At 36.4% G+C, this 25,430-nt stretch overlaps 1 protein-coding gene across 3 annotated transcripts in view; it reads left to right on the forward strand.

The window, feature by feature from the left end:
• TAX1BP1 (Tax1 binding protein 1) overlaps positions 1-25,430 on the forward strand; it is an 89,613-nt gene that overhangs the window by 16,009 nt on the left and 48,174 nt on the right. For all 3 annotated transcript variants that reach the window (XM_018047094.1, XM_005679266.3, XM_005679268.3), the window contains 3 exons: positions 972-1,074; positions 7,481-7,668; positions 11,054-11,212. In XM_018047094.1, the coding sequence (XP_017902583.1) occupies positions 972-1,074; positions 7,481-7,668; positions 11,054-11,212 (450 nt within the window). The remainder of the gene's footprint in view (positions 1-971; positions 1,075-7,480; positions 7,669-11,053; positions 11,213-25,430) is intronic.

The raw sequence follows: 25,430 nt of genomic DNA on the forward strand, positions 1-25,430 counted from the left end.
AGATTCTTCCATCTTCAGTAGTCTGGAATATCTAATCCTAGGTCAGTCAGAATTGTAGAACATATATGTAATCAAACCTTGTGGATGATGCATAATTTCTTGTGTGTGCACAGTCACGTCGGACTCTTTGTGACCCTTTGAACTGTAGCCCACCAGGCTCTGCTGTCCATGGGATTTTTTCAGGCAATACTGGAGTCGGTTGCCATTTCCTTCTCCGAGGGGATCTTCTTGACCCAGGGATTGAACCTGAGTCTCTTGTGTATCTTGCATTGAAGGTGGATTCCTTACCCACTGAGCCATCATGGAAGCCATGATATACTGGCAAATGTATATCTATTTTCTGTTTAAAACGTATCTAATATTATTATGACAGTTCATCTGGAAAATAACTGAGATATATAACGTATAGGTTCATGTTGTTAGTTGGAAATATTTTAGAGATTGATGGGATACAGGTGGTTATTTTGTGTGTGTGAACACCTTAGGAATAAAAGTAAAAATAAGTTTTTACAAAATTTACCATGCCTGTAGGCAAGACTTACTAAAGATGAGAGACTAGTGAAATTTAATTAGTGGATTTAAGGAGGAAGGAGAAATCTAATTTTAAAAAAGCACTTAAATTTGAGGCATAAAATAACTTTTAAAAACTTATGTTTTGTGAAATCAAATTTTAAATGAAACATAAGTTTTTATATTTTATCATATGTGTGCTAAGATTTTCCATGGGAAATTGGATATCAAATTGCATTTTAATACATAGAAGTTCTACTGTTACAGATTTTTATAGCAGTAGGTTATAGCTTAATAAAGAACTATAATAAAAAATTTGATGTGCTTGTTAAAATGCCCATGATTTGTAAACATATTAATGCATGCTTTAATTTCAGGATGCAGTAAACAATATGCTGTAAGATATCACTCATATTAAGCCAGTTACTTTATAATATCTACTTTTTGTTGTTCTCCTTTAGGTTGGATGGAGTACTGCTCGTGATTATTACACGTTTTTATGGTCCCCTATGCCTGAACATTATGTAGAAGGATCAGCAGTCAATTGTGTGTTAGCATTTCAAGGTAAGAACTGAAAACAGAACTCAGTGAAATTAGATGTTTTATTGCCATTAAAAATGTTGTACCCTGTTGTAATTATCAGCTTAGGTGTGTCCAGTAACTAAAGTTAAATTAGTGTCTGTCTTTATCAAAAGTCATAGAATGTAAATATCTGGTGATGGTCTCATGATACCTTATGTAGATAATTAAACATTGTTTTCCTCATTTCTTCATTGAAGTCTTGATCACTTTTTTTTCAAATGAGAAAATAATGCTGTTACTGATACTAGATAGTAAGATTAAAGGTGAGAAAAATATTGTGTATGAAAACCACAAAGATGATCCATGGGATTTATAGAATAGAAATTCTGTAGGGAAAGTTGCCTATAAAAATGGATGTGGATAATACAAAATTTATTTTGTCTTAGCTTGGTGTTATATACAGAGTTAAAAAAATCCTTACCTTCACAAAGGTGATAGCTAGAGCTCCAGCATCCCTCCTGTGGCCGTGAGGTAGAAGGCCAAGACAAGCACGTACGTTTGTCTTAACATGCCTGAGTTCCCAAATCAAGGTCAGCTGGTAACTGCCTTCAGATTTCTTGTTATGTAAAAAACAAAACAAAACACCTTGTTGCTTTATTTTTTAAAAACAAAACACAACAATTTTATTTAGAAATCTGTAACAATTTGCTGCAGAGTGATTTTTGCATTAAAATTGAACTCACTTCAGATCGTATTAAAGCTCTTTCTTAGTCTTATTTATATTGTGGACTGTTTTTGGTCTGGGGAAGCTAATGGACTGTCTCAGTGTAATATTTTAATACACATAAAGTCACCTATATGGGTGTAACAGCTTATTTATTCGTTCATCTATTAATATCTTGGTTGCTTCCAAGTTTTGACAGTTGTAAATAAACTTGGTAGAAACAGCCATATACAGGTTTTTGTGTGGATGTGTAAGTTTTCAGCTTATTTGGATAAATGTCAGAGTATGATTGCTGTTATGGTGAGAATATATTTTGAAATATATTCTTCCCATGTAGCACTAGTGGTAAAGAACCTGCCTGCCAATGCAGGGGATGTAAAGAGACGTGTGTTCTATTCTGCATTGGCAGGCGGGTTCTTTACCACTAGTGCTACATGGGAAGAGAAGCTTCTCTTTCTGAATTTCCCCTAGAGGAGGACATAGCAACCCGCTTCAGTATTCTTGCCTGGAGAATCCCATGGACAGAGGAGCCTGATTGGTTGGCTATAGTCCATAGGGTTGCAAAGACTTGGACATGACTGAAGTGACTTGGCATGCATTGGTAAGAAACCATCAAACTTTTTCCAAAGTGGCAATATTTGCATTTCCACCAGCAATGAGAGAGAGTTGGTATGGATTACGTCTTTGCTAGCATTAGGTGGTGGTAGTGTTTTGGCTTTTGGTGGTTTATGTTTTTTAAAAAACTTAACAAGGTTTATCAGTTGGCAGTGTGATCATATATAGCTTGCATATATATTAATAGAAAAAGTTTCCTTATATACTGTGACAGGAAACACATATTCAGAGGATACAATTTGTGCTTGTAATAAAGACAAAGATTTAGGTCCTCATAGATGTTTTATAGATTAAGAAATTTACAAGTTATATATGTAGTTTATCTTTTAATTCATGGCCTTTTTTAGATGATCAAATTCAAATGTGTATATTGGAACTGATTTTGTTATAAGATACTTGTTATTCAAAGTTGTGGCTTTATTTCCGGTAATTGTTCATGTGGTTAGTTTTCTTAGAATAAAAAGCTTAACAGAATTTGTTATAGTGACTAATGAATTTGCTTATTTATGACAGCAAAAAGTTTTTTTTTTTTTTAATTTTTATTTTTACTTTATTTTACTTTACAATACTGTATTGGTTTTGCCGTACATTGACATGAATCCACCACGGGTATACATGCGTTCCCAAACATGAACCCTCCTCCCACCTCCCTCCCCATAACATCTCTCTGGGTCATCCCCGTGCACCAGCCCCAAGCATGCTGTATCCTGCATCGGACATAGACTGGCGATTCGATTCTTACATGATAGTATACATGTTTCAGTGCCATTCTCCCAAATCATCCCACCCTCTCCCTCTGAGTCCAAAAGTCTGCTATACACATCTGTGTCTTTTATGACAGCAAAGTTTAAAAGCACTTTAAAAAAAAAGTACATCCAGTTTATTTCTATTTATACTGTAAAAGGATTTCTTGGGAGCTAATTTACATGTTTTTGAAAATTCATAATTTTTACTTTAAAATTCAGAAAGAGAAGCTTCTGCTTGCCTAGGAGTTGGTATATAGTGAACTCAAGATAGAATCATGAAAAACATGGTTATATTAGAGGTAGAAGGAATTTTAAGCATAATCCAAATAATTTTGCTCATTTTGTGGAGTAGTGATGAGAATCCTGAAATGCAAAACTCAGAATAACTAATAAAATATGCATAGGTATAATTGTTTTCCTAAATGAACCCTTATTTATTTACTATAATTTGATTGCCAATGTTACAGGCTATAAAATTTGACTTGGAATTTGGTTTTTACTTTTTCCTGTTTTCAGTGTTACTGATCTGATGAGATCTATTTCTAGGTAGCTTTGAATCTCAACTCTGAATAACTATATTTTGTGTCTTAAGTGGTATTGAACCATTTTTAGATTTTTTTCTGTACCGGTCTTCATTGTTTTGCATGGGCTCTGTCTAGTTAGGTGAGCAGGGAGGGGCTATTCTTTGTTGCAGTGTGCAGGCTTCCCATTGCGGTGGCTTCCCTTGTTGTGGGAGCACAGACACTCTAAGAGAGTGGGCTTCAGTAGTTGCAGCACGGGGTTCGGTAGTTGTGGCTTGAGGGCTCTAGAGCACGGGTTCAGTAATTGTGGCACATGGGCTTAGTTGCTCTCTGGTATGTGGAATCTTCCCAGACTAGGGACTGAACCTATGTCCACTGCACCACCAGAGAAATCCTGAGCCATGTTTTCTAGTGAGTTATTTTTGTGATATTAAAAAAAGCAGACCTTGAGTATCTAGTCTGTAGAATTTCTAATGCCATGATACCAGAGCTGCTTGCTGCTGCAAGTCTCTTCAGTCATGTCCAGCTCTGTGTGACCCCATAGACGGCAGCTCCTCTGTCCCTGGGATTCTCCAGGCAAGAATACTGGAGTGGGTTGCCATTTCCTTCTCCAGTGCATGCATGCTAAGTTGCTTTAGTCATGTCCGAACCAGAGCTGCTTAGTCAAACTGTTACTTTTGTTTTCTGTTTAAGCTTTTAAAGTAAATGTAGTGGCCATCTGCAAAGTTACTCAGCCATGGATTAATAAATTTAGTAGAAGTTATTAAGAGGATGGAGTTTTTAAAACTTCAAAAATTTATTGCTAGATAAATTTATCGTGGCTTGCAGGATGGTTAGTTTCCCAACCAGAGGTGGAACCTGTGCCCCCTGCACTGGAAGTGCACAGTCCTAACCACTGGATCCATAGGGAATTCTCTGTTGTTTTAAAAAATAACTGTATTTTGAAATAAGTTTAGATGTACAGTTGCAAAAATAGTATACAGAATTTTCATCTGCCCTTCAGCCAGCTTCCCTTAGTGTTGACATGTTGTATAACCGTTTATTAAAAAAAAAAAAACAAATTTAACATTGATACAACACTATTGACTACAGTAGTACAGACTTTATTCAGATTTCACTAGTGTTTCCAGTAGTTTTCCTTTTTTCTGTTCCTGGATCTAGTCCATAATCCCACATTGTATTTAGTTGTCATATCATCTTCTTCTCCAGTTTGTGATAGTTCCTCATTCTGTCCTTGTTTTTCATGACCTTTCATTTTTGAAGAGTAGTTTTCAGTTTTGTTTTCGTAGAATGTTCCTCATTTTGAGTTTTTCTGATCATTTCTTGTGATTAGATTGAGGCTATACATTTTCAGGAAGATTACCATGAAAGTGATGTATTCTTTTCATTGCATTGTACTAGAGATTACTTGATGTCTGAATGTCTAATTTCTAGTAATGTTAGTTTTGATCACTTAGTTAAGGTGATGTCTGCTGGGTTTCTCTACATTAAAGTTAGTATATTTCTCTTTGTAATTTGATGAATATTATGGGGAGCAACTTTGGGATAAGCAAATGTTGTTTTGCCTCAAACTTTGACCCATTAATTTTAGTTATCCATCAGTGGATCTCACCTACGACAGTTACTGTTGTTGCGTTTGTCTGATGATGCCTTTTTATTCTCATTTCTTGTACATTATTAGTTGGAATTGTTGTGTTAGGAAGAGTTGTCCTCTTCTCTCCATGGATTCATGGAAATTTATTTTCTTCTGTGGGATAAAGTCTAATGTAACCGGAGACATTACTTTGCCAACAAAGGTCCGTCCGTCTAGTCAAGGCTATGGTTTTTCCAGTGGTCATGTATGGATGTGAAAGTTGGACTGTGAAGAAAGCTGAGTGCTGAAGAATTGATGCTTTTGAACTGTGGTGTTGGAGAAGACTCTTGAGAGTCCCTTGGACTGCAAGGAGATCCAACCAGTCCATTCTAAAGCAGATCAGCCCTGGGTGTTCTTTGGAAGGAATGATGCTAAAGCTGAAACTCCAGTACTTTGGCCACCTCATGTGAAGAGTTGACTCATTGGAAAAGACTCTGATGCTGGGAGGGATTGGGGGCAGGAGGAGAAGGGGACGACAGAGGATGAGATGGCTGGATGGTATCACTCACTTGATGGACGTGAATTTGAGTGAACTCCAGGAGTTGGTGATGGACAGGGAGGCCTGGCCGGCTGCGATTCATGGGGTTGCAAAGAGTCAGGCACAACTGAGCAACTGAACTGAACCATTTTTTTGTTGCTCAAATTGTTTTGGCTTTGTTTGGCTACTGGAAGCTCTGTCAAATGGACTCCTGTGGTTTTTGACACCCCCCTCCCCCAGTTTTTTTGAGAACTTCTTTCTTATTTTCAAGAACCACCAGATATTTCAGGCTAATACTATATTTTCTCTGCCTCCCCGCTCCCATGGACAAAGATCAGCTATTTTTTAAAGAAGGAAGTCAAGTAAAATTGACATCATAATAGTAAAGGCTAAAATTTTCAAGATCTGAAGTAGTAATAGGCATAGTGAATACAGATTTCTGGGTCGAAATCAATATTGAAGATAAGGTGAATAGATTGATCTATGTATTTCATTTCACTATCATTGAATGCTTTCTTTTTTCAAGTCATTCTGGGAGATTTCAGAATTTTGATATTTATTAATAATCTGCTCTTAGCATTTCTGAGGTTTGTGTGTATGTGCTCAGTTGTGTCCCACCTCTTTGCAACCTCATGGACGGTAGCCCACCAGGCTCCTCTATAGGTTGCCATTTCTTCCTCCAGGGATGGATGTTGCCTATAAAACATATATGTAATGGTAATGCAAAGCATACTGTGGAGGATTTTTGAAAAAAATTAATTCAATTTTTATTTATTTGGCTGCACCAGATCTTAGTGGCAAAACACTGTATATTTAGTTGTGGCATGTAGGATCTAGTTCCCTGACCAGGGATCTAAGCCAAGTCCCCTACATTGAAAGCTCGGAGTTCTAGCTATTGGACCACCTGGAGAGTCCTCTGAGGTTTTTTTTTTTTTTAAATCCCTTTTTACGTGTAAAAAATACCATGGGAGCTTTGGAGAGGAGGTAAAGATTAATTTTGAGCTGTAATCCAGCAAAATTTAAGAGGGTAGCAGTTGAGCTAAAGAAGAAAGGAACAAATATTGAAAACATTTGTCAGATATTGGGCTAGATGGTATACATAATCTATGATACTTTGAAGCTTTGAGATAGCTGTCTTCAGATATCTTTCACAGATAAGAAGCAGGCTCAGGGAGGTTAAATATATAACAGTTAGTGGTAGAGCTGGGATTCCAGAATAAATATTTGTGGTTCCAAAGCTTATTTTTGTTCTGCACAAGTAGACCTCATCCTCTTTTTGCCCTTACACAATTCACATGTACGGTATATTCCTTCTGTTAATATCTCTCCTTTGCATTTAATTAATGTCATTTGAGAGAACATTTCTTTAACTGATATATTTCTACCCCTAATCCTCCTAGGTTTTTATGCTTACTCTTCCATTGCTCCTTTTCCAGCCTCTTTCTCATTGATAACTACATAATTGACTCTCCCAGATGAATTAGTTTTATCTGAGTGAAACTACAGGGAAAGAATATTCTGAAAGTATAATCTTAGACCTAAGATAAAAATATGGGCATATTTAGGGAAGAAGAAAGAGTCTGGTTTTGATAGACGATTTATGAAGGAGGAAAGAAAGACATCTTGAGTGTCTAGAAACAAGGTCAGGAATAAGAGGAAATAGCAAGATTTGTTAAATACAAATAATTTAATAACAATAAATACTAATTTTTTTGTTTATACTCCTTTTAGGATATTACCTTCCAAATGATGATGGAGAGTTTTATCAGTTCTGTTATGTTACTCATAAGGGCGAAATTCGTGGAGCAAGTACACCTTTTCAGTTTCGAGCTGCTTCTCCAGTTGAAGAGTTGCTCACTATGGAAGATGAAGGAAATTCTGATATGTTGGTGGTGACCACAAAAGCTGGCCTTCTTGAGGTAGGTACCAACAGTGACTGGGTGATTGATAAATTTACATTATGAACTATATTTTTTGTTATGAACTATGGCTTTAAAACAGTTTTAAAGACAAATCAGTTGTTGCTCGATTAGAAACAGAGTGTTTGTTGGTTGGCATTTTAAGAATTTTCAGGTTGTCCAAGACTATAACCTGAGAATCAAATGCTTTTTAACTAATGAACTTAAAATATATTTTTTGTTACAATTATGTTACTGATTTCACTGTCGCAGGGACTGTCCCTAGGCTTATTAGTATTTTGTGAATAGTATATAGATTGGCAATAAGTAATTACTGAGATAATTTAGACCTAAAACTCCTAATGTTCCCTTACCCTAACCTTTCTCCTTTAGGGATTGCCTTATCTGTTGATTGTAGAATAGTACAGATGTGGGGGTGAAGCTGATGGGAAAGCAGTATAAAGCAATAATGTGTGTGTTAGTCACTTAGTCGTATTTGACTCTTTGCGATCCCATGGACTGTAGCCCACCAGGCTCCTCTCTCTATGGAATCCTCTAGGCAAGAATACTGGAGTGGGTAGCCATTCCCTTCTCCAGGGATTTTCCTGACCAAGGGATCGAACCCAGGTCTCCTGTATTGCAGGCAGATTCTTTACTGTCTGAACCACCAGGGAAGCCTTTGTAAAGCAGTAAGTCTAACTGTAATTGGATATGAACCTTATTTCACTATACTCCAAGCATGCTCTATCCCAAATGGGATAGTGAAGCATCCTGGTCTCTTAATTTAGGTTGAGGATTTTTAGAATGATTTCTTCTCCTGATCAAATGAATAAGCTGGATTAACCATAATTTTTAAAAAAGTGAAAAATCTTCTTATTGTTTTTTATTAAATATTTTGGAGTCATTTCACCAAAGGAAATTTACTGTGTAGTGGTGTAAAAAATGCCATGTCTTAATTTTTAGTACTTATTGAAAAGGAAAAACTAGAACATCATTCATATTTCAAGATATTTCTCAATGTCTTTACCCTAAACCTAGCAAATTAGAATGTTACGTTTGAGTTTCTGTGAAAAAATACTTTAATTGGTTCAGTATACATTTTTTATTAATTTACATCCCTATTTAGTCTACAGCAAGTCATTACTTATTCTTTATACTCACATGGATTTTTATATGTAAATCTTTTATGTCTTTGGTTTTATTTACCTTCAAAAAGAAACTGCAGAAAAAGGACGAGATTATAGATACTGTACAGTTGAACTAAGAAAGTTAGAAGGAACCTATAACTTTTATTGTGAAGTTTTTCATATATTCCCTTCCTCCTTCCAGAAATTCCTCTCTTATCTTATATAAAGAAATGTAACTTTTATAGGGTGACTAAAACATTTTGTAGTGTTGACTGCCTGATGATCAAGGTTTTTAGCCTGGTATTTGAATGCTAGTCAAAGATGCTGAAATAGGCCTAGCTCTTACAAAGAATGCAGTGTTTATATTGGAGTTTTTTGAATACTTGTTAGACCACCCTGATGTCAGAACACCTCCAACAGAAAAGCAACAGGCATTTTGGCCTCTACCTCTCTTTTGTGCTCCCAAGTAAACTGGGACATTGCACAGTTTAGTTCTCTTTTTCCTACTCTTTTAAAATGTACTTTGTACTTTATAGAGAAAATTTAAATTTTTGTCTCTTAGGTAAATGTTTTTGAGATAAAGTATTTATAGTCTGAACAGTTTTTTGACAAATCTTTTAAGTTTCCACATTCATGAAAATCTTTTTTTTTTTTTTTAAGATTTAAAATGTTTTATTTATTATTATTATTTTTTTAAATTTTAAAATCTTTAATTCTTACATGCGTTCCCAAACATGAACCCCCCTCCCACCTCCCTCCCCATAACATCTCTCTGGGTCATCCCCATGCACCAGCTCCAAGCATGCTGTATGCTGCATGGAGGTTCATTGTAAAATATTAACCATTTTGTATGCTTGAAAGATACCAGAATACAAAGTTGGGGGCAGGAATTGGACTTCTAAAGAGTTTTATCTTATTTTAGTTAAAAATTTCTGCTTTTTCTGCTTAAGATTCAGTGAACTCTTCAGAAAGTATATGTCAATTAAAGGAATCACTGGGAAATAGTAATTCTTTTATGATGGTTCAGTCATACTGGGTCAAAGTGAATCTTTAAGCTGCCAGAAAGTTTAAAGCCCAAAATAATTTTTTTAAAAAATAGAGTAAAAAGAAATTCAGTGAATACTTAAACTTTTCTCTTTTGAGGGCATTTACTCTAGTCATTTTCATTTAGTCTGATGGAAGAGATAGATGGGGCATTTAAAAATTTTCCAGCTCTTTAACTTTTGTAAGAGCCATTTTAGTGTTTAAATAATTAGAGTTTGTTTCCATGACCTTGGGAAATTAACTCGGGGTATACTGGGGGAAAACGTTTTTATTTAGCTAAATGTATAATGCTTCTGTTGTGAGTCTCCATTCTTCTTCCCCTGTTAGAATCAGACAACTTGCTGAAAGAAAAATATTGACCATATTATTTATTTTCTATTTTAGGTCCCTTAATTTGGTAATTTTTAGAATACTGGCGTTCCTGAACTAAGTTAACTATTAGGGTTCATGTAAGAGTCCGTTATGTTGTTAAAGTCTGCATTTTTTTTCCTAAAACTTGCATTTACTGATGAAGTTTGTTTTAATTTACCTAAATAGAGGTTGTTTTGTACATATAGAAACTTATTTCTTAGTATCTTATTTAAATTTATTATTCATTGGGGGATGATTGCTTTACTGTATTGTGTTGGCTTCCACATATATCAGCATGAATTGGTCATAGGTATACATTTGTTCTCATCTCCCACTCCTAAGACCTTATTTAAAGAACCCAAACTTCATAGTAATCCCACAGGTGAAGGCCTTATGTAACACACAAGGAAGTTCTTAATAAATTCAAAGATTTCCATTCAAGAAGAGGTACATGTTTTTCTCATTGATTATTACCCAAGATAAGAAAAGCCCAGAATAGTCACTCATGAAACTAAATATGCCTTATTTTTAGTACTGATTTGAAAAGTGATTAGCAGGCAGCTTCATAATAAAATTCATTCCTTCTGCACTTGCCTTCTTGTAATGTTTTCTTCTTTGCCCAATCAAACATAGTTTACATTTATGATTCATTAATTTTTTTTAAACTTTAATTGGAGGCTAATTACTTTACAATATTGTAGTGGTTTTTGCCATACATTGACAGATTCATGAATTTTTAACTGATGATAAAGGAGTTTGATTCATATGAAGAAGAAAGTTTGTAAAAGTTCTTTCTACAAATTTTTTCACTATTTTTTTGAAATGGAAAACTAAATTTGTAATATATTGTAGGATTATAAACAATTTGAGTTTCTGTTTTGTAGTTGAAAATCGAGAAAACCATGAAAGAAAAAGAAGAACTGTTAAAGTTAATTGCTGTTCTGGAAAAGGAAACAGCACAACTTCGAGAACAAGTTGGAAGAATGGAAAGAGAACTTAACCATGAGAAAGAAAGAAGTGATCAGTTGCAAGCAGAGCAAAAGGTTAGTTGTGTCCTAATTAACTGATTGGAGTTATACTGTTTGAAATCCACTTTTTTTCAGGAACTGAACCAATTAAAATGAGTGAAGGTCCCATGTTGAAAAATGTATTTAGATAGATATTTGTATAAGGATAGGTCAAATCCTGTCAACCTTCTGCCACAGCCTCTTTTATGTTGTGAATAGTTAAAATACTTTTGAGATTTTTAGTCCTTAACAGCTGTTTCTAGATGCTTTACATCTAATTATAGAATACGTGATTGATCTTGGGGAGGTGGCTTAGAAATACAGTTAGGAATGATAAACACTGAATAAAGGGAAGAGTAGAATAAAGTAGTTAAAATTACTTTTTAAAAATCAGAATTCAATGAAATAAGATGTATTATAATTTTTAAATCATTGATGTGAGAAAGGCAATAAATTACCCTAAAAACCACCTAATTAAAAAAATTGGCACAGTCTTAAGCTAAGGAAAAAAGTTTAAGTGTAGAACAGTATAATTTAGAGATACAAATGGATTTAAGACAATAGTCAAAAACAATGGAAAAAGTCACCTAGTGAATTGACTTATTTATTTAATATTTTCATAAGAAAATTTATTGACAAACTTGCACAGATTATGGTTATATATATCACAGTCTCACTTACATTTTTACTAGTTGGAAATGCTTATGCTCATTGACAGGATTGACCTGTTGTTCCCTAAGGATGGAGTCTGTTCGACTTTTTTTTTTTTTTTTTTAAATTTTTATTGTAGTATAGTTGATTCACAATGTTGTTTTAGTTTCAGGTATACAGCAAGGTCAGTTGGTTACACATATATCTACTTTTTCTTTTTTAGATTGTTTTCCCATGTAGGCCATTACATGGATATAGTAATATATATGTCAGTGTCAACCTCTAAATTTATCCCCCTCCCAGTTATTCTTTTTTGCAGCAAGACCTAGAACAGTTGCTTAAAGTTGTCAATTGAGCCATTTTATACTCTAGTGGAGTGATTGTATATTGTACACTTGAGCAGAGGTGATATACAGATAGGGCTCAAACAAAAAAGATTACTTTAACCTTGTTCTGTTTGAGGATTGCTTGAGTTAGAGGGTAAACTTAATATCAAGCAGTGTGTACAGTTGTTTATTTCCTTATGGATTAGTAGCTTAGTTGTTTCTGACTCTTTGCGACCCCATGGACTATAACCCACCAAGTTCCTCTGCCCGTTGGATTCTCCAGGCAAGAATATTGGAGTGGGTTGCCATGTCCTTCTCCTTGTCTCCTTATAAACATCTGTCAAGTCTTTTGTCCTTATTACTATTAGCCTTTTTAGTTTAAAATACACAGTTATTCTTCCAGTTTTATTCCTGGGGAATACTTGGAATCCTACAGTAGGAATATCCTACAGGTAGATACTCTGGTTAAAGAACCATATTTTGGGGTGGCGGGAAGGAGGGTGGTGTAACACGTGGAATCTTAGTTCCCTGACCAGTGATTGAATCCGTGCTAAGCTCAGAGTCTTTTAACCACTGGACCTCTAGGGAATTCTAAGGAACCACTTTTTAAATTTGAACTTTTTAAGCAGGTGTACCCAAGTATTATAAATGTTATAATAAAATCTCATTATATGTGCCTAGCTTGACTATTAGAACATCCAGGTAAATTTTTAATCCAGTTGTTGTAACTCTTTTGCTGTCCTTTGTATAGTTCTAACCCTTTTCTTTCTATTCTTCATGCATTTCTCTTGCTGTTACCTGAGATTGGCAGTTTTCCAAAATGGCCCATTACAACCTGTACTTAGCCTGTGAGATCAAGAATACCCTAAAGTATGGCCTTTGATGTTAGACTCTGTTCACCTTGAAATCCAAAGGGAAGAATGGATGATTTAGAGTAGGAATGGCAGAAAGAGAGGCCTTTAATTGTGTGAAATTACTCATGTACATCAGATCATTTCTCTGGTTCAGTTGAGTATTACCTGAAATTTAAACAGTCTTAGGTTCTCTCTGCTGTCCAGGGGATGGGTTAAGCACTATAGATAAGACTAAAGATTATGCTGACAGACTTGGGTTGAGAAAGTGGAGGACTGAGGTCAGGGGATTAATGAAGCAAAATTTGTAGGAGATTGTGGCTAAGGTACCCAGAAGAAATCTTTGGAAGTTTATGGCAACTCACAAATCTTGATGACAGTCACCCATCATGAAGGGGACTTCTTCCTTGCTGCTGTTCTTCCATTGGAATATATAATCTGGGAAGATAAGGTATGTGGAAGTGATTTTTTTTTAAGTTATTCTTTAGAAAATGGTGACAAAAAGACTTAGAATATTTGTTGCATAATAGATTCTCACTAACTTCAGCTAATATTGTATTAATTTTCATAATCAAGGAAGAAATTAAGTAATGTCATCCAAGAGGAGTAAGAATCGACATTATACCCAGATTCTAAAAGCTATGTTTGTATAATGTTATATACAAACAATTCTGAGCTATATTTTGGCAATTGCTTAATTCTGGGGATAAAATAATATGCTTGCTAGGAGAGCTGCTTCCTCTTTGCTGCTAGTCATGGGGCTTCTAGTTCTTTATGAATTTGCTTTTTACTTCCAAAATTATAGTCTTCATCTTAATCAGGCAGGGCTGCTGGGCAGTTAGAATAGCTCAGAAACTTAAACCCGGGTTAGTTGAGTGACTTATAAAATCTGTGACATTTCTTGGCACCTGTTTAAAATCTGGTGTGAAATCTGGTTTAAAATCCGTGGTATGAATTCTAAAAAACAGTCTTCGTATAATAGTTTTAAAGGGCTTCTCTTTGAAGTATGAGTATATAAACTGCTGAATATCTGAAGAACTGTAAGATAGATCATTTATGCAATATACAAAATATGCACATCTATAGATATTTAGATTAGTGGTTGCCTGGGACTGGAGGGAAACAGTGACCATAAATAGGTAAAAGGTTTCTTCTGGGGGTGATGAAAATGTTCTAAAACTAGGTTATGGTAATGGTTGCACAAGCCTGTAAATATATTAAAAACCATTAAATTGTGTACTTTTGGAACTAGCTTCTTGCACTTAAAATGCTTTCAGGGTTCACCCATTTTATAGTATGGATCAGTATTTCATTCTTTTTAATGTCAAATGATATCTCATTAGCTTCCCTGATAGCTCAGTTGGTAAAGAATGTGCCTGCAATGCAGGAGACCCTGGTTTGATTCTGGGTCTGGAAGATCTGCTGGAGAAGGGATAGGCTACCCACTCTTGGGCTTCCCTTGTGGCTCAGCTGGTAAAGAATCCACCTGCAATGTGGGAGACCTGGGTTAGGAGATCCCTTGAGGGGAAGGGCTACCCACTCTGCTATTCTGACCTGGAGAATTCCATGGACTACAGTCCATGGGTCACAGAGAGTCTGACTCGACTGAGCGACTTTCATTTTACATTTATTAGACTTATGTAAAAATTATCAGTTTGTATATGTATTCATTGTGTTCTGGTTTTTGTTTTGAAGTGCTGGATGTATATTTGAAATTAGAAGATTGAAAACTGAGGTTCAGAGAACCAGTGCTCCTGAATCCTGTTTTTCAAATAGGACTAAAATGGGCTGTGACCCTGTTAAGTTTTCTAATTAGTTCATAATCTTTTGGTGCCCTATGGATGGAATGTTTTCATAAATTACATTCTTAACTTGAATATTGGTAATTTAAGATGTCCTTCAAGATATTTTAAAACCAAATTATTTTGGGTGGTACTCAAACAATATTGCTTAAACAGTATGAGGAGCTTGTTATGAACTCTTGTTTATATTCATATTGTTTTGATTCTTAAGTTTCACAAATTAGGTAGGGTAAAGAATATGCCTGAAATGCAGGAGATGTGGGTTTGATCCCTGGGTCAGGAAGATTCCCTGGAGAAGGAAATGGCAACCCACTCCAGCCTTGGGGGCTACAATCTATGAAGTCACAAAGAGTTAGACATGACTTAGTGAGTAAACAGCAAGGTGTAGGGTACCTTGAGAAGTTACCAGGCATTTGGGAGTGACCATAAGTACACGAGTGTGAGAACGTGAAAGATCTCTCATATAATGGCTCTGTCTAGTGTGGACCTCTCCAACTGTCTTTATATTTTTGGCTTGCTTTATCCTTTCATTAGATACCTGATTTTGGACAGAGGTAGTTTAAGGCTTTTAAACTGTTTAATGTATAGATTGCCCAGTGGCTTTTTAATATATTATTATCTTCTAATGTGTAGAATTGCTAAAAATCAATTTTGAAGTTAGGATATCATTGAATTTCTAATTCTATTTTCCTGATTTTTTTTATTGAGAAGAAGAGACATGAAGGTTTTTACTTTTAATGCATAACTTAAGCAATATATTTCTTTAAAGCCATTTACTTTCACTTTGTCCCTGATTTGTTATGTAATAGTTTCAGAATGTTTTGTTTCTAAAATAAATACTTCAAATTATCTCATATAGATTAATACAGAGGTGTTACTTGGAGCATGTTTAATAGTATACATCATGATGACTTGAATATGTATACATTGTGAAGGAATTCCTCCCATCTAGTTAATTAACACATCCTTCAACTACATATTTATCCCTTTTTTTTTTTTGTTTCACTTTGTCTACACTGTGTGCCTTGTAGGACTTTAGTTCCCAGACCAGAGATCAAACCCCTGTGCACTCTGCAGTGGAAGCACAGCCCTAACCATTGGACCACTGCGGAATTCCCCTATATGTTGTTTCATGTGTGTGAGAGAACATTTAAATTTTGCACTGTTAGCAAATTTCAATTAGACAATACAGTGTTGTTAACTTACAGCCACAATAATATACGTAAGATCCTCAGATTTTATTTATCTTACAGCGAAAACTTTGTACTCTTTTATCAACCTCTCCCTCCCTGTCCCCCACCCCTTAGTCCTTCGTACCCACTTTTCTATTCTTTTTCTATGAGTTTGACTTTTTTTTTTAGATTCTGCATATAAGTAGATACCATGTAGTGTTTGTTTAGTGTATTTCACTTAACATAATGCTCTTAGGGTCTGTCCATGTTGCAAGTGGCAGGATTTTCTTCTCTCTCATGACTAGATAGTATTCCATTGTATTTATGTACCATATTTTCTGTATCCATTCAACATTGTGAATATGCAGCAGTGAACATGAGTGCCGATAAATTATCTTCCTTGTCCTGTTTTCATTTCCTTTGGGTACGTACTCAGAAGTGGGATTGCTGAATCATATGATAATTTTAGTTCCATTTGGTTTTCCATGGTGCCTGCACCAGTTTACATTGCAAAAGTACACAACAGTACCTTTTCCTCCACATCTTCACCGATGTTTTGTTGTCTCTGGTTTTTATGACAGCCATTCTGATAGGTGTGAGCTGATACTGTTTGTAGCTTTGATTTGCATTTCCCTGACAGTGATTTTTGATCACCTTTTCATGTGCCTGTTGGCCATTCATATGCTTTCTTATGAACAAAATGTCTTTTTAGTTCCTCCACCAATTTTTAAATTGTGTGGGTTTTTTAGGGGGTTGCTATTGAGTTGTGTGAGTTCTTTATAATTTTGGATATTTACCAGATGATTGAGTTACAAATATTTTCCTCCAATTTTGAAGGTTACTTTTTCATTTTATTGATAGTTTGTTTTGCTGTGCAAAAGCTTTTAAGTTTGTAGTTCTGCTTGCTTATTTTTGCTTTTGTTATCAAATCTAAGAATTCGTTGCCAAGACCAGTGTCAAGGACATTATTATCCTCTGTTCTCTTAGGAGTTTTACAGTTTCAAGTCTTAAATTTAAGTCTTTTATTCATTTTGAGTTGATTTTTTGTGTGTGTGGATTAAGACAGTGGTATAGTTTCATTCTTTTGCTTATGGCTGTCTAGTTTTCCCAGCACCACTTGAAGAGAGTACCCTCTTCCTATCGCATATTCTTGGATCCTTTGTTGTAAATTGATTGAACATATATGCATGGGTTTATTGTTGTGTTGTCTGTTCTGTTCCATTGATCCAGCTTAACACATGTCACATATGCACGTGTAATATAAATTGTTAGAATATATATACGTAAACCATTTGATTTTAATTAAAAGAGCACTTCAGTTGCTCAGTCGTGTCCGACTCTGCGACCCCATGAATCGCAGCACGCCAGGCCTCCGTGTTCATCACCATCTCCCGGAGTTCAGTCAGACTCACGTCCATCGAGTCCGTGATGCCATCCAGCCATCTCATCCTCTGTCATCCCCTTTTTCTCCTGCCCCCAATCCCTCCCAGCATCAGAGTCTTTTCCAATGAGTCAACTCTTCGCATGAGGTGGCCAAAGTACTGGAGTTTCAGCCCCAGCATCATTCCTTCCAAAGAAATCCCAGGGTTGATCTTCTTCAGAATGGACTGGTTGGATCTCCTTGCAGTCCAAGGGCCTCTCAAGAGTCTTCTCTAACACCACAGTTCAAAAGCATCAATTCTTCAGCACTCAGCCTTCTTCACAGTCCAACTCTCACATCCATACATGACCACTGGAAAAACCATAGCCTTGACTAGATGGACCTTTGTTGGCAAAGTAATGTCTCTGCTTTTGAATATGCTATCTAGGTTGGTCATAACTTTCCTTCCAAGGAGTAAGTGTCTTTTAATTTCATGGGTGCAGTCACCATCTGCGGTGATTTTGGAGGCCAAAAAAATAAAGTCTGACACTGTTTCTACTGTTTCCCCATCTATTTGCCATGAGGTGATGGGACCAGATGCCATGATCTTCGTTTTCTGAATGTTGAGCTTTAAGCCAACTTTTTCACTCTCCACTTTCACTTTCATCAAGAGGCTTTTTAGCTCCTCTTCGCTTTCTGTCATAAGGGTGGTGTCATCTGCATATGTGAGGTTATTGATATTTCTCCCGGCAATCTTGATTCCAGCTTGTGTTTCTTCCAGTCCAGCGTTTCTCATGATGTACTCTGCATATAAGTTAAATAAGCAGGGTGACAATATACAGCCTTGACGTACTCCTTTTCCTATTTGGAACCAGTCTGTTGTTCCATGTCCAGTTCTAACTGTTGCTTCCTGACCTGCATACAGATTTCTCAAGAGGCAGGTCAGGTGGTCTGATATTCCCATCTGTTTCAGAATTTTCCACAGTTTATTTTGATTCACAGAGTCAAAAGGCTTTGGCATAGTCAATAAAGCAGAAATAGATGTTTTTCTGGAACTCTCTTGCTTTTTCCATGATCCAGCAGATGTTGGCAATTTGATCTCTGGTTCCTCTGCCTTTTCTAAAACCAGCTTGAACATCAGGGAGTTCATGGTTCACGTATTACTGAAGCCTGGCTTGGAGAATTTTGAGCATTACTTTACTAGCATGTGAGATGAGTACAATTGTGCGGTAGTTTGAGCATTCTTTGGCATTGCCTTTCTTTTGGATTGGCATGAAAACTGACCTTTTCCAGTCCTGTGGGCACTGCTGAGTTTTCCAAATTTGCTGGCATATTGAGTGCAGCACTTTCACAGCATCATCTTTCAGGATTTGAAACAGCTCAACTGGAATTCTATCAGATGTCTGGCTCTAGATTAGTGATCACATCATCATGATTATCGGGGTCATGAAGATCTTTTTTGTACAGTTCTTCTGTGTATTCTTGCCACCTCTTCTTAATATCTTCTGCTTCTGTTAGGTCCATACCATTTCTGTCCTTTATCAAGCCCATCTTTGCATGAAATGTTCCCTTGGTATCTCTAATTTTCTTGAAGAGATCTCTAGTCTTTCCCATTCTGTTGTTTTCCTCTATTTCTTCGCATTGATTGCTGAAGAAGGCTTTCTTATCTCTTCTTGGTATTCTTTGGAACTCTGCATTCAGATGCTTATATCTTCCCTTTTCTCCTTGGCTTACGCTTCTCTTCTTTTCACAGCTATTTGTAAGGCCTCCCCAGACAGCCCTTTTCCTTTTTTGCATTTCTTTTCCATGGGGATGGTCTTCATCCCTGTCTCTTGTACAGTGTCACAAACCTTATTCCATAGTTCATCAGGCACTCTTATCTATCAGATCTAGTCCCTTAAATCTATTTCTCACTTCCACTATATAATCATAAGGGATTTGATTTAGGTCATACCTGAATGGTCTAGCGGTTTTTCCCTACTTTCTTCAATTTGAGTTTGAATTTGGCAATCAGGAGTTCATGATCTGAGCCACAGTCAGCTCCAGGTCTTGTTTTTGTTGACTGTATAGAGCTTTTCCATCTTTGGCTGCAAAGAATATAATCAATCTGATTTCGGTGTTGACCATCTGGTGATGTCCATGTGTAGAGTCTTCTCTTGTGTTGTTGGAAGAGGGTGTTGGCTATGACCAGTGCATTTTCTTGGCAAAACTCTTATTAGTCTTTGCCCTGCTTCATTCCGCATTCCAAAGCCAAATTTGCCTGTTACTCCAGGTGTTTCTTGACATCCTACTTTTGCATTCCAGTCCCCTATAATGAAAAGGACATCTTTTTTGGGTGTTGGTTCTAAAAGGTCTTGTAGGTCTTCATAGAACCGTTGAACTTCAGTTTCTTCAGTGTTACTGGTTGGGGCATAAACTTGGATTACTGTGATACTGAATGGTTTGCCTTGGACGAACAGAGATCATTCTGTCGTTTTTGAGATTGCATCCAAGTACTGCATTTCGGACTCTTCTGTTGACCGTGATAGCTGCTCCATTTTTTCTAAGGGATTCCTGCTGAGTTAAATTCACCCATTCCAGTCCATTTTAGTTCGCTGATTCCTAGAATGTCGACGTTCACCCTTGCCATCTCTTGTTTGACCACTTCCAATTTGCCTTGATTCATGGACCTGACATTCCAGGTTCCTATGCAATATTGCTCTTTACAGCATCGGACCTTGCTTCTATCACCAGTCACATCCACAACTGGGTATTGTTTTTGCTTTGGCTCCATCCCTTCCTTCTTTCTGGAGTTATTTCTCCACTGATCTCCAGTAGCATATTGGGCACCTACTGACCTGGGGAGTTCCTCTTTTGGTATCCTATCATTTTGCCTTTTCATACTGTTCATGGTGTTCTGAAGGCAAGAATACTGAAGTGGCTTGCCATTCCCTTCTCCAGTGGACCACATTCTGTCAGACCTCTCCACCATGACCCGCCCATCTTGGGTTTCCCTGCAGGTATGGCTTGGTTTCCCTTGCAGGTGTGGCTTGGTTTCATTGAGTTAGACAAGGCTGTGGTCCTAGTGTGATTAGATTGACTAGTTTTCTGTGAGTGTGGTTTCAGTGTGTCTGCCCTCTGATGCCCTCTTGCAACACCTACCATCTTACTTGGGTTTCTCTTACCTTGGGCGGAGGGTATCTCTTCACAGCTGCTCCAGCAGAGCACAGCCGCTGCTCCTTACCTTGGACGAGGGGTATCTCCTTACCGCTGCCATTCCTGACCTTCAACGTGGGATATAAAATTATGCTATCCTAAATTTTTTCTTTTTACTCCATGTCTCTTTAAAAATGTATATGAAACCCACCTTTAAGATTTAGTTGTCTGTGAAATGTGTACATGTTCAGGAAATAATTTAGACATTTGTAGATACACTTGTAGCCTTTCTTCCCCATACTTTTTCTGCTTCAAAAATAATTTAATCCTTTGGATTTGGTATTTTCTTGTGAAGGTCGTCGTCGTCCAGTCGCTCAGTCGTGTCTGACTCTTTGTGACATCATGGTCTGCAGCACGCCAGGCTTCCCTGTCCCTCACAGTCTCCCGAAGTTTGCTCAAACTCCTGTCCATTGATGGCATCCAGCCACCTCATCCTCTGTCACCCCTTTCTCTTCATGCCTTCAGTCTTTCCCAGCATCAGGGTTTTTTCCAATAAGTCAGCTCTTTGCATCAGGTGGCCAGAGTATTGGAGCTTCAGCATCAGTCCTTCCAATGAATATTAAGGGTTGATTTCCTTTAGGACACACTGATTTGATTTCCTTGCAGTCCAGGGAACTCCTAAGAGTCTTATCCAACACAACAGTTCGAAAGCATCAATTCTTTGGTGCTCAGCCTTCTTTATGGTCCAGCCCTCACATCCATACATGACTACTTGGAAAAGCATAGCTGTAACACTGCAGACCTTTGTTGGCAAAATGATGACTCTGCTTTTTAATATGCTGTCTAGGTTTCTCATAGCTTTTCTTCCAAGGAGCAAGTGTCTTTTAATTTCATGGTTGCAGTCACTGTCTGCAGTGATTTTGGATCCCATGAAAATAAAAACAGTTACTGTTTCCATTTTCTCCATCTATTTGCCATGAAGTGATGGGACCAGAAGTCATGATCTTTGTTGAGTGTTGAGTTTTAAGCCAACTTTTTCATTCTCCTCTTTCACCTTCATCAGGAGGCTCTTTAGTTCCTCTTCACTTTCTGCCATAAGGGTCGTGTCATCTGTTTAACTGAGGTTATTGATACTTCTCGTGGCAATCTTGATTCCAGCTTGTGCTTCATTGTGCGCAGCATTTCTCATGATGTGCTCTACATCTGAGTTAATAAGCAGGGTGACAATATACAGCTTTGACATACTTTTTTCCCAATTTTGAACGAGTCAGTTGTTCCATGTCCTGTTCTACTGTTGCTTCTTAATCTGGATACAGGTTTTTTCAGGAGGCAGGTAAGGTGGTCTGGTATTCCCATCTCTCTAAGAATTTTCCATAGTTGTGATCCACAGTTGAAGGCTTTAGTGTAAATGAAGCAGAAGTAGATGTTTTTCTGGAATTCTCTTGCTTTTTCTATGATCCAATGGATGTTGGTAATTTGATCTCTGATTTGTCTGCCTTTTCTGAGATCCAGCTTTGTACATCTTGTACAGATAGAATTTTTGAACTTTTTATTTATTTATATTTAGTCTTTATTTTTATATTGAAGTATAGTTGATTTTCAGTATTGTGTTAACTTCAGGTAGTACAGCAAAGTAATTTAATTACACATACACATATATCCATTCTTTTCAGATTCTTTTCCATATAGGTTATTACAGAATATTGAGTAGAGAGTTCCCTCTGCTATATAGTACGTCCTTATTGATTATTTGTTTTATAAATAGTAGTATATATATGTTAATCCCAAATTCCTAATTTATCCCTCCTGCTACCATTTACCCTTTGGTAACCTTGAATTTGTTTTTGAAGTCTGAATCTGTTTCTGTTTTGTATGTTAATTTATGTCATTTTTTTTATTCCACATATAAACTATATTTCCTCTGTCTGCTTACTTAGTATGATAATCTCTAAGTCCATCTATGCTGCTGCAAATGGCATTAGTTCATTTTTCTATGGCTACTGTTCCATTGTATGTATGCCACATCTTCTTTATCCATCCTCTGTTGATGGACATTTAGGTTGCTTCCATGTTTTGACTATTGTAAAGAATGCTGCAGTGAACATTGGGGTGCAGTGTGTCTTTGGCTTACAGTTTCCTCTGGATATATGCCCAGGAATGTGATTGGTGGATCATGATAGTTCTATTTTTAGTTTTTTTAGGAACCCTCACACTGTTTCCTCAGTCGAGTTGGTATTCCAGTTGATTTCGAAAAAGAGTGTTTGAGAAAAGCCAGATTATATTAAATGAGTCAGATTTATTTTAAGTTTCTTCTAGCAATTTCCATAAATGACATGATCCTTTTGCCAGTGACTTGCCATTAGAGTATTCAGGTACTAATTTACTAAAATTTACTGTTGTATATGTTTGAATCCAGAAAATGATACTTTTTTCTAGATAATTGGTAGTGATACTGTGAAGACACAGTATCTTCACATGTATTTATTTGTAGTCAAAGTTAATTTTGTCCTTTTTTAACATGGGAATAAATGTGTTGTTACTTAAGATGTTTTTAGTGGGTGTTTAGCCACAGAATCACTTAAGTGATTAACAGTTTCACAGTCTTTTTGTCTGGTTGTTCATAATTGAGAATTGAGGGGAATTGGTAATAGTGGGTCATGGTGATGTGATCCTTCAGTTTAGAAGAAGTCTGCTGCATAAATCTGATATGCTCAAATCTCTTAATCTCCTTTTGTCTCCTTTGTAGTTACTGTTCTTATCTTGGTGCACAGTGTAGCTGAGTTACTCTTCTCTTTAAGTTTTCTGTTTAAATATTAGGTTTATTGTGCTCTTTTGTCATAATTTGCAAATGCTGACCAAATGAATATTTATTTCAAATTTCAAGTGTTTTTGAAGACTATGTTGCATATTTTACTCTTTTAAAAATGTTTTGTATATGCATTTCTATATAGTTTTTTAAAGGAAAGCATGGTTCTTAGTTATTTGTATGTACGCTAAAGGCTTTGATGTTATTTTCATGCTAAGGAAGACTTAGACATATTGAAAATGCTTATCCTTCATTCAGATATGAATGCAACATGCCTGCAGAATAATCCCCACTTTTGGGTATTTTATGCCTTTTATAGTGCGCTTAGAAGCTAAGAAGCTCTTAAGTGTCTTTAAAGGTACCACAAAAAGGTTCTGAGACTCTCAAGTTACAATTCAAATTAATTTGTGATTCACTATGGAGTTAATGGGGAAACAGTGGAAACAGTGTCAGACTTTATTTTTTTGGGCTCCAAAATCACTGCAGATGGTGATTGCAGCCATGAAATTAAAACGCTTACTCCTTGGAAGGAAAGTTATGACCAACCTAGATAGCATATTCAAAAGCAGAGACATTACTTTGCCAACAAAGGTCCATCTAGTCAAGGCTATGGTTTTTCCAGTGGTCACGTATGGATGTGAGAGTTGGACTGTGAAGAAAGCTGAGCGCCAAAGAATTGATGCTTTTGAACTGTGGTGTTAGAGAAGACTCTTGAGAGTCCCTTGGACTGCAAGGAGATCCAACCAGTCCATTCTGAAGGAGATCAACCCTGGGATTTCTTTGGAGGGAATGACGCTAAAGCTGAAACTCCAGTACTTTGGCCACCTCATGCGAAGAGTTGACTCATTGGAAAAGACTCTGATGTGGGGAGGGATTGGGGGCAGGAGGAGAAGGGGACAACAGAGGATGAGATGCTGGATGGCATCACCAACTCGATGGACGTGAGTTTGAGTGAACTCCAGGAGTTGGTGATGGACAGGGAGGCCTGGCCTGCTGTGATTCCTGTTCAGAGAGAGCATTTGGTAAAAATAAAAATAAAATGTAAAAAGCAGTTTAGAAACCTCTCCTTATAAATCAGCAAGACAAATACTGAAAATGTCAGATTTTAAAGAATCATTGGATAGTGACAGCTTTTAAAGCTGAGTGAGTAAATAATACCTGTTTTCTCTGGGATTACAGCATTGAAATCAGAATAGCATTTAGTTTTTCATATCAGTGTTTGGTTTATGTTGCAAATTCAGTAAGGCAAGAAGTTGTTTTGAGCAAAATTAAAACCAATAGAAGGTATCTGACCATTGTTGTGATAAGCTTCTTAATGAATTATGTTGTTCTTAGATGCAATGATGTAGTTTTCATATTCTAATAAGATAATTAAAATATTTTACTTGTAAGTAAAAAATTTTGTTACTTGATGAAAATCAATTAATTTTCATTAGCATATAGATACTATAGATAGCATATTTTCATTGGCATATAGATACTTCATAACATTTGATACATTTAAATTGGCAGAATGGTGATTTTCTTTAGTTTTTGTTGTTGGGTCAATGGGTAGTACTTTCATTAATAGGAAAATCTTAAATTAATTTTTAATTAGCACAATTTGTCTTAATTTATTAGTTCTTTGTATAGTTTCCCATAACTGTGTGGAAGCCTCCAATGCACTATATATTATTTGATTCTCATAATTTTATGAACTAGGCACTAAAGGCCTTATTATCTCCTTTTTGTCCATTATAAAACAAGCCTAGGAAGAGGCTTGATGAAGTTCTTGTAAGTTAGTTCATTGTCTTAGTTGATGTGATAAGATTTTTTAGTTATCTATTTTAAGATGGTAAAGAATCTGCCTGCAAGGTGGGAAACCTGAGTTCAGTGCCTAGATCAGGAAGATCCTCTGGAGAAGGGAGTGACTTCCCACTCTAGTATTCTTTGCTGGAGAATTCCATGAACAGAGGATCCTGGTGGACTACAGTCAGTGGGGTTGCAAAGATTCAAACATGATTAAACAATTAACACTTTCACAGTACCCATTGTACTTTCTTAATTATCAGTGGTGCTTACTGACTTATGCCAGAAGAAGTGGGTGTTAACCTTTGTTAATATCATGAAAACTGTTTTGTCATTGGAGTAATAGTGGAAAGCAAGATGTGT

Source organism: Capra hircus, chromosome 4 (assembly GCF_001704415.2).
Source record: "Capra hircus breed San Clemente chromosome 4, ASM170441v1, whole genome shotgun sequence".
In the NCBI taxonomy this organism is placed as follows: domain Eukaryota; kingdom Metazoa; phylum Chordata; class Mammalia; order Artiodactyla; family Bovidae; genus Capra; species Capra hircus.